General features: G+C 34.4%; 1 protein-coding gene across 1 annotated transcript in view; it reads right to left on the bottom strand.

The window, feature by feature from the left end:
- Window positions 1–6,841: 6,841 nt before the first annotated feature.
- The window catches only part of LOC123560695 (activating signal cointegrator 1 complex subunit 2-like), a 59,455-nt gene continuing 56,264 nt past the window's right edge, over window positions 6,842–10,032 (bottom strand). The window contains 1 exon segment of the mRNA XM_053516934.1: window positions 6,842–7,816. Coding sequence (XP_053372909.1) covers window positions 7,559–7,816 — 258 coding nt within the window. The 3' untranslated portion in view covers window positions 6,842–7,558.

Below are 10,032 nucleotides of genomic sequence, written 5' to 3'. Positions count from 1 at the left end.
AATCATTCCTAAAAAAAATTGACTCCATTGCGCACTTTACTTCCATTTCGCACCATTGCGCACTTTATCTCCATTGCGCACTATAGGCGTACCCCATAATGTGCTATTAAGCTTTAAATTATGACACCTCTCATTAAATTTCATACGAATGAGAATTTAGGTAAGAGGTGTTGATTTGATTAAATTTGGAGTGACTGAATCACTTTTGACACCACAGTATAAGCTATCTGGCTTTCAGAACTATTTTAATGGCAGGCTACTAAATAGAACGAGAAAAGTGAAACGAATGGAGAAACCTAATTAGATGAAATAGATTTTCTGTTTTATTTACTTTAAAAAGACCTCCGATTTTTTAAATTATAATTTTCATCCAGTCCGTCACAAATATGAGACCTTGCAGCTTACACGGATCAATGATGAATATCACGTCTGAAACCTAAACAAGAGGGCCAAGATGGCCCTAGGTCGCTCACCTAAGAAACACTCCATAACAGTGTAAAACATGTTTGACCTAGTGATTTCATGGAAACAAATATTCTGACCAATTTTCATTAAGATTGGACCAAAAAATTGGTCTCTTGCGATAAAACAAGCATTTTCTTAGATATGACCTAGTTTTTGACCCTAGATGACCCATGTTCAAACTCGACCTAGATTTTATCAAGGCAATCATTCTGACCAAAATTCATGAAGATCAACTGAAAAATACAGCCTCTATCACATACAGAAGTTTTTCCTTTGATTTGACCAAGTGACCTAGTTTTTGACCTCAGATGACCCATATTCAAATTCGACCTAGATTTCATTAAGGCAATCAACCTGACCAAATTTCATAAATATCAACTGAAAAAAACAGTCTCTATCGCATACACAAGATTTTTCTTTAATTTGACCTAGTGACCTAGTTTTTGACCTCAGATAACCCATATTCAAAACCGACCTAGTTTTCATCAAGGCAATCACTCTGACCAAATTTCATGAAGATCAATTGAAAAATACATCCTCTATTGCATACACAATGTTTTTCTTCGATTTGACCTAGTGACCTAGTTTTTGACCCCAGATGACCCATTTTCGAAATCAGCCTAGATTTTATCAAGGTAATCATTCTGGCTAAATTTCATGAAGATCAGTTGAAAAATACAGCCTCTATTGCATACACAAGGTTTTTCTTTGATTTGACCTAGTGACCTAGTTTTTGACCCCAGATGACCCATTTTCGAACTCGGCCTAGATTTCATCAAGGCAATCATTCTGACCAAAATTCATGAAGATCAATTGAAAAATACAGCCTCTATCGCATACACAAGGTTTTTACGTGATATGACCTAGTGACCTAGTTTTTGACCCCAGATGACCCATTTTCGAACTTGGCCTAGATTTCTTCAAGGTTATCATTCTGACTAAAATTCATGAAGATCAATTGAATAATACCGCCTCTATCGCATACACAAGGTTTTTCTTTGATTTGACCTAGTGACCTAGTTTTTGACCCGAGATGACCCATTTTCGAACTTGGCCTAGATTTCATTAAGGCAATCATTCTGACCAAAATTCATGAAGATCAATTGAAAAATACAGCCTCTATCGCATACACAAGGTTTTTCTTTGATTTGACCTAGTGACCTAGTTTTTGACCCGAAATGACCCATTTTCGAACTCGGCCTAGATTTCATCAAGGTTATCATTCTGACCAATATTCATGAAGAAGAATTGAAAAATACAGCCTCTATCGCATACACAAGGTTTTTCTTTGATTTGACCTAGTGACCTAGTTTTTGACCCGAGATGACCCATTTTCGAACTCGGCTTAGATTTCATCAAGGTTATCATTCTGACCAATATTCATGAAGATTAATTGAAAAATACCACCTCTATCGCATACACAAGGTTTTTCTTTGATTTGACCTAGTGACCTAGTTTTTGACCCGAGATGACCCATTTTCGAACTCGACCTAGATTTCATCAAAGTTATCATTCTGACCAATATTCATGAAGATTAAATGAAAAATACAGTCTCTATCGCATACACAAGGTTTTTCTTTGATTTGACCTAGTGACCTAGTTTTTGACCCGAGATGACCCATTTTCGAACTCGGCCTAGATTTCATCAAGGTTATCATTCTGACCAATATTCATGAAGATTAATTGAAAAATACAGCCTCTATCGCATACACAAGCTAAATGTTGACAGACGACGGACGACAGACGACAGACGACGGACGACGGACGCCGGACATCGAGCGATCAGAAAAACTCACCTGAGCATTGCTCAGGTGAGCTAAAAAGAAAGGTTTCTTTCTCGGGAGTGATTTCTGGAACATCATGCTACATTATAAATTCACTGACTTATTAATATTGCCCAAAATTTTACTTTAAGCAAAGAAAAACAACCAGCACTAGTGAAACATGAAACGCTTTTCAATTACAATTTAGCGTTTGCTGTCACCTCCGCTTGTTGCTACGCAACGCGATACGCTGAAGAGCCCGGATATCCGACCTGATCAATACAGTTATACGTTTATTTTTTCTCCAGGTACTAACATAATTTGGGTCGCATTTAATCCATTTGTTGTAGGTTTCTATATACTACTCACTATCAAATGGAGAAATAACTTTTGTACGTGCTGTAATAGTTCTTCAACAGTGTTATATTTAATTTATATGAACCACTGCTCATTCTTGAATCACACGTACAATTTGAAAACTAATACGCGGACACAGTTATGTTTGATACACGATCCATTTATCATGTTCAATTTAATTTTCTGTGGGTGTTTTCCTAATCGAACATGAAATTTTCAAAATTACCACCCTAGTTTTAACGTCGCCAGATGATGTCATTGTCAGTGCTAAACGGCAGCGACCTGACTCCACGTTTCTACGTAGTAGGACAACAGATAAACGTTTGTCATTGGAACTATCCGGAAATGAAATTGTCATGCAATTCTAGCCAGGTGTAAGTTTGTACTAAATTTGAACGTTAACTCAACAAAGCGTTCATATAAATTCAACGGTTGAAAACTGTAAGTTAACAAGATACTAATTTTCTATTTTTCTCTTTAAAATTGACTGTCAAGTAACTTACATCAGTAAATGTATCACAGATGACACGATTTATGACGAAACTCTGACAATCTGTCCGTATTTTGTCAGCGCTTTTTGTTTTCTATATCCATAGTAATTTATATACTGACATTACAGGTCTGATTGCTATTATAAGACCTGCCAGGTTGAATCTGGGAAAGGTCTATGTAAGAATGTAACAGATCCAACCAGTGGTTCATAGGAAGCCGTTTGAAGGATTTTCTATGCCAATGTGTTAAGAGACAGTTTGGTGTAATTCTGGCCAGTTTCAGAGGAGATGTTTATGTAAAATGTTAACGCTGAACGAGGGATGAAGAATAGATGACAGATACATCGTAATCACAAGCAAGAGGGCCCTGAAGGACATGTACCGCTCACCTGACCTAGTCTCTACCTCAGATAACCTAGTATCTAATATGAAGATCAAATAATATACCTAGCCTCAGTCTAGGGTGTGAGCAATGTCTGTCTATGATTTGACCTAGTGACCTAGTGTTAGACTGCAGGTAATCACGTTTTGAATTTTACCTAGATTTTATAGAGAAAAACATTCTGACAACAATTTATGATGATCAAGAAGAAAATTTGACCTCTAGTGTTAACCAGGTCTTTTAGTGGCCTAGTTTCTGATATATAAAGCAGTTTTGAACTTAACCTAGATTTCATAGAGACAAACACTCTGACAAAGTTTTAAGGAGAGTAAACAGAAAGTTTGGCTTCTAGAGACAGACTAGGTGCTTCTATGATTTGACCTAGTGACCTAGTTTACGACCTCAGGAAACCCAGTTTTAAACCTGACTAAAACTTCAAAGAGTAAACATTCTGACTGCGTTGTATGAAGATCAGTAGTGAACTTGGCCTGGAGTGTACACAATGTTTTCTATGATTTGGCCTTGTGACCCTGTGACCAAGTGTTTAACCTCTGGTTACCCAGTTTTGAATTTGATGTAGATTCATACAGACAATTTGACAAAGCTTTCAGATCAAACAGAAAATGTAGCCTCCAGAGAGTTTACATGGTCTTCTATGACTTGACCCAATGACCTAATTTTTTATCTCTGGTAACCAAGTTATTATCATTCTTGACCTAGACTTCATAGAGACAAACATTTAAGCATATCAAACAGAAAATGTGGCCTCTAGGGTGTTAACAAAGTTTCTCCACAATTTGACCTAGTGACGCAGTTTTGAACCCAGATGACTGAATAATGAACTTGTACGGTAATATTCTGACCAGACTTCATTAAGATTGGGCTGAAATTGTGACCTCTTAAGAGTGGTAACCAGTTTTTCCTAATAACTGATCTAGTGACCTATTTTTTGTCCCCCAGGTGACCCAGAAACAAACTTGTCAAAGATTATATTTAGGAGTAATATTCTGCCCAAGTTTCATTTAGACTGAGCTAAAATTGTGGTCTCTAGAGTGTTAACAATCAATTGTTGGCAAAGGAAGAAGACAAAGGGTAATCACAATAGCTCACTTTGAGCACATTATGCTCATGTCAGCTAAAAACTCACCAAAGTGACATGCTGATGCGCTCTAATTCCTATGATATACATGCAAGTGGGCTGATAGAAATTCACTTCCTACAGTATTTTCTACACAATCTTCATGCATGTTTTACTCAATTGAAGTAAAGCGGCAACAAGTGCCAAGCCTCTATTTCCTTCTGATACTAGGCAATTCTGGTTAAAATCTTTTGAAAAATAAAGGTACTGCAGTGTCAAAAAAATGTGCTTAATCTGACAATTAAAGGTCAGTAGCTTTGACAGCAACAGTAAAATCAGGCCAGTTCAAGAGGAGAACTGCACCCTCTTCTGATTAAATAATATCTGTGAAAAGTTTGCCTAAAAACTATTGAAAACAGAAATTTCCAGCAAGGTAATCATCTAATCATCTATGAGCTAAAAAGCAACAGACAATTTCGTTTTTTTTTCTTTAATATAATATACTGATTTTTAATAATAACCCAGTAGTAAAAATATGTTATAGCTTTAAACAACAGAAGGGGCATTCTGTTGCCATAAAAATGTCTTGTTTTTTGCGGAGTTAAATTATAAATTAAAACTTTTATATCATGGACAAACTTTTAAACAATACTGTTAGAGTGTTTATGGCTACAACATTCAAATCAACATTATCAATCCGTTACTGTGAATTTCTTGGTGTTTGTGGGGTAGTACTCATTTTTGTGGATTTCGTGGTCGAGTGAATGCAAGAAATTAAATCCTAATAAATAAGTAAAATTCCCATTCATTTTATATTCAAAATTTGAAATCATCAAATGATTCATATCCCAAAGAAAACATTTGTGCCCACGAGAGTAAATGATTTCACACAGTAAAAAAAATATGATGTTTCAATGCGACAAAAACTCGTAATTGTTTTGCTAGTGCTTTACGACTTACCTAGTTCAGGGGATTTTAATTCCTTCCTCAATCTGAATGTTTTCTTTAACAAGGTGAGATACAGCAACTTTGACTTATTCAAAGGTCACAGCTCAATGTCATTGGAAAAATATTGCCAAATATCAAATTTTTCTATTATCTTAAAACATACACATTCTGCACAAGTTCCGTGATGGACCGCTAATGTATCAACAAGGCAATCTGACTAAAGTACTTGATCTTCTAAACGAAGATCTGAAAACGACCCATTCACATTCGTCTTCTACTTATTTTGGATTTCCAATATTGCTATTTTTATTTTCGCAAATCTATTTTTGTTTGAACCAATCAGACAACTTGTTCGAATGTCAAAGAGAAAGAAAAATTTGTAGTTAACCCAGGGCTCGAACCTGGGACCTCTCGTTTACAGAGCAAGTGCCCTACCGACTGAGCTAACCGGCTATCTGAAATCTTTCGACTTAAAAATTGTTGATATCAAACCCCAAGACTTTATAAAGCTTACAGAATGCTGTAAGGTAGCTTTTGATTGGCTAGCGGAAGGGTTGTCAGAACGAGGCCATCAATAGCTCGTTGTCAGATCCTATGCGTAACGTAACAGGAGATGTACTTTAGTCAGATTGTCAACAAGGCAAAGTATTGCAATTTTGACTATTTAAGGACCATATCTCTATAGAGTCTTGCTAATTATAGAACATAATTATGTGATGTCTTTCAGGCTTAAACCTTCTCTGGAAGTTTCATGATGATTTCTAAAGAGATATGGCCTCTAATTAATGTTTAAAAGGTGAAATAGAGCAAAATGGGTTAATTCATGAGCAATCTACACAATGACCAAACTTTTACAAGATTTTACAGCCATATTCATTTTAAGAAATTTCATCATAATTGTACGATTGCTGTTTGGTCTTTTAAGGTGTTAAAAAAAAAAATTAAATGTTTGGCTAATTCAAGGGACATAAATTGATGTAATCTGAGCTTTTTTTTTTTCAATCAATAAATTTGTCTGAGATCTGGATGACATGCACATTCTCTATTAAACCACATATTCAGGAATGCCCAAGAATGGTACTACTAGCCTCTAATGTCCTGCTAGAAAATGGCATCTGCCTTTCTTAAAGATGGATCCGACATCAACTAAAATTTGAATTCTTAGGAATTTTTAGGTCGAACAAAGTAGCAAAATGGAGAAGGTAAAAACATTTCTCATGAAGAAAATGTTGAGAAAAAAACTGGACGGAAAATAAAACTTTGATGACTCAAGAAAAACAGGAAACATTTTTTTTAATTGGTAAACACTTATGAATGCAGGAATAGGTTGACAGCTCAGCTATAAAAACGACATTAGTTTGCATATTATACACATTTATTAACATTTGGTGGAAATCAATTGTAGCACAGTTGCCTGTGCACTGTTTTCTGAAAACTGACAAAGTGTCAATTAAAATTTTAAATAATTCTAGTACAACAATCAATTAGACGTAGATGTAGAGCAATTACACCAGGACTGGTACACAATTTACGGCTCTAAACAAAGATGAGAAATAAATAAATCTTATCTCAATAATACAGGCTTTGTTAACTACCAGTAAATACCATTTACAAATTATAAATGTACTAAAAATCCCAACTGCTAATGTACCATTTCCTCATTTATAAAGTGACATTCAAAATAAAGGATGTTTAACATGTTATTTTTGTAGCAAAACAATTTTATTTAAAGTTTTTGACTTCATGATTAATTTTTAAAAGCAACCTGTTCCTGTTTCGAAAGCTACCGATATTAAAATTTTAAGCAAAAGTGGATATTTAATAAACCTTAACTGCAAAGAATGACTGTTATTTACTCACTCTTGAATGTTTTGGAAATGATTTGCTGTTAACACGGGGTTAAAGACATTGACTTCACTGTAATTCAACAAACTGGGAAGTTGTGACACCTAATTACTCTTCATATTCAATAACAGGTTATGTTTGATAATCATGGTTCTTTTGAACATATTTCAATTCACAAATATCTGATAAAGTTATTGTTCCTTTTTGTTTCATGTAAAATGTGATAACATCAAACTTTTCTTTTTTTATCAGCGGCCGCTCTTCTGTGATCTCCTTTATGCTGTGTTTTCCAGCGTCTATTGCGCAATACCTCTGCACTTTGACCTTGACCTTTTGGCCCGCCTTTAACATCATGAGTCTTTGGGGCCTGACTTGGCTTAGCTCGCCCTGCCTTCCATCTGGCCCTTTCTTCAGCCCTTTGTCTGATCACTGCGGGGTCTTCAATGAAGTTGTCACGGTTTGCTGCATTGGCATCTTCATCCGACTCCTGTAAAAATATACAGACTGAAATATATTTCACGAATGGAACACAAAGAAGAATCTTTCCATAAGTACCATAGTAAAATCTGGAGTTTTATTGTAATCATCTTACATGCAAAAAAAAAAAAATTGTTTCAATGTGATCTCATTTCAACAGCTTGAACCAAATTTTGCCTGTCTGCTCCTCTCTACTGCTGAAAAATATAATGTGAAATCTCAATAATCCACCAAAAATTGTATTAGATCTATAAGTGTTATAAACCCTCTTTAAAAACTCACTGGTCCAAATACGATTTTCACAACAGTTTTCTAATTTCAATATGTATTTTTGAAAGAGGTAAGGTGTTGAGCAAAATTCTCCAATTATCCAGGGTGTCAAGTTATTAAAACATATTAGAAAGTATAAGAAAAAAGCTAGGGACCATATAACTTGCTTGAGTTAACCTGAATGCTCCAATATTCACTGTTTGGGTGAGTGATGTTTCATTGTATTTTGTAATTCACTTTTAAATTAACAATATCTAAAATTGATCATCATGGTCAGAATGCTTTTAAAAATGACTATAAAAGCTTTTGGTTGGCATTTTGTTGCCACCTTTTAAATTGCAATTTAAAAGCTAGAAGTCATTCATATAAATGCTTTACATTCTGCATTTTAAATCATTTACATGAATTTATTATTATCTTTTGACTAATGTTGTTATTACATTCATTATGATTCACATCCAGTGCATTTCGCACAATCTGTGTCAATTTATGGTATTTATGTATAGTATGAAAGTCTAATTAAAGATGTATTCAAAAATCAAACTGATTAAAACTATTGAAGTGTCATAACTAACATCAATTTTCATTTTAAGGAAATAAATCTACTTCATACTTGTCAACTAAAACTGATTAGAAATGTAATTAATCTCGAAATCAAAAATTAATTCAAAATTTAAATTGTTTAAAGCCATTTAGGTCCCATAACCAACATCATAATTTCTAAGTACTATAACAATTCATCTTTGAAATCAGTATTAATTCAAAATTTAAATTGGTTTAAATAATATGTTACTGACATACTTTTGCATTTGTTAACATATAGAAATATTTCAAGTTATAGCATAAAGGGTGTGTCAATGTATCATAATAAATAACATAAATTTTCATTTTAAGAACATCAATATTGAATCTAAATAATAAAATAGTCTATAGAAATATTATTATCTTATTATCATTATTATGTTAACTAATTGCTGGATGCCTAGAACAAAGGCTATGTCTCTGGTTACACAAGACACAAAGTTAACATACTTCCTTGTGTTTAGAAAGGCTTAAGAGCTACAAAACATTTAATAATTAATTTACAAAATCATCACGCTGCATTAAAGTGTTAATATGACTGATTTCTTTTTTGCTATTTCACTATGTTGCATCATACATTTGACATCAAACTACAAACAAGAGGACCAAATGGTCCTAGGTTGCTCAACTGATGAACATCTGGAATAACCTTGCTGAAAGTGAGTTTGAAGTTTGTAGGCGAAAGGGTTCTTATAGTGCAGAAACCATTTTGAATTTTCAGGCCCCAGTGACCTTGCCCTTTAGACCCTTAAAGTGATAGGGTTCATCTACTCATAGAGCCCTTATTTTTCATACACAAGGCATTTCTTATATTTGATCAGGTGACCAAGATTTTGACCCCAGATGACCCAAATTCGAACTTGACCTAGATTTCATTGTGGCAATTATCTTAATCAAATTCCATGAAAATCCAGTGAAAAATGTAGCCTCTAATTTTCCATACAGAAGGACCCCAGATGACCAACATTTTGAGAAAGACAAACAATCTGATTAAATTTCATGAATATCCCATGTTTAATGCAGTCCCTATAGCATAAATAAGGTTTTACCCAAGATGACCCATAACTAAACTTGACCTACTTTCATCAAGGCAAACAATCAAAATTTCATACAGCCCCTATTGCATGTACAAGGTTTTTCTTCGATTTGACTGGGTGACCTAGTTTTTTACCCCAGATGACCCATATTTGAATCTGACCTAGACTTCATCAAGACAACCATTCTGATCAAATTTCATGAATATCCAGTGAAAAATGCAGACCCTATTGCATACACAAAGTTTTTCTTTGAACTGAAATGGTGACCTTGTTTTTGACACCAGATTAATACTATAGAAACCTGAATGCAGCCCCTATTGCATGCACAAGGTTTTTC

Source organism: Mercenaria mercenaria, chromosome 10 (assembly GCF_021730395.1).
Source record: "Mercenaria mercenaria strain notata chromosome 10, MADL_Memer_1, whole genome shotgun sequence".
NCBI lineage: Eukaryota > Metazoa > Mollusca > Bivalvia > Venerida > Veneridae > Mercenaria > Mercenaria mercenaria.
The sequence above is the reverse complement of the archived record's forward strand: the minus strand, read 5'-3'. Positions and strand labels throughout refer to the sequence as shown.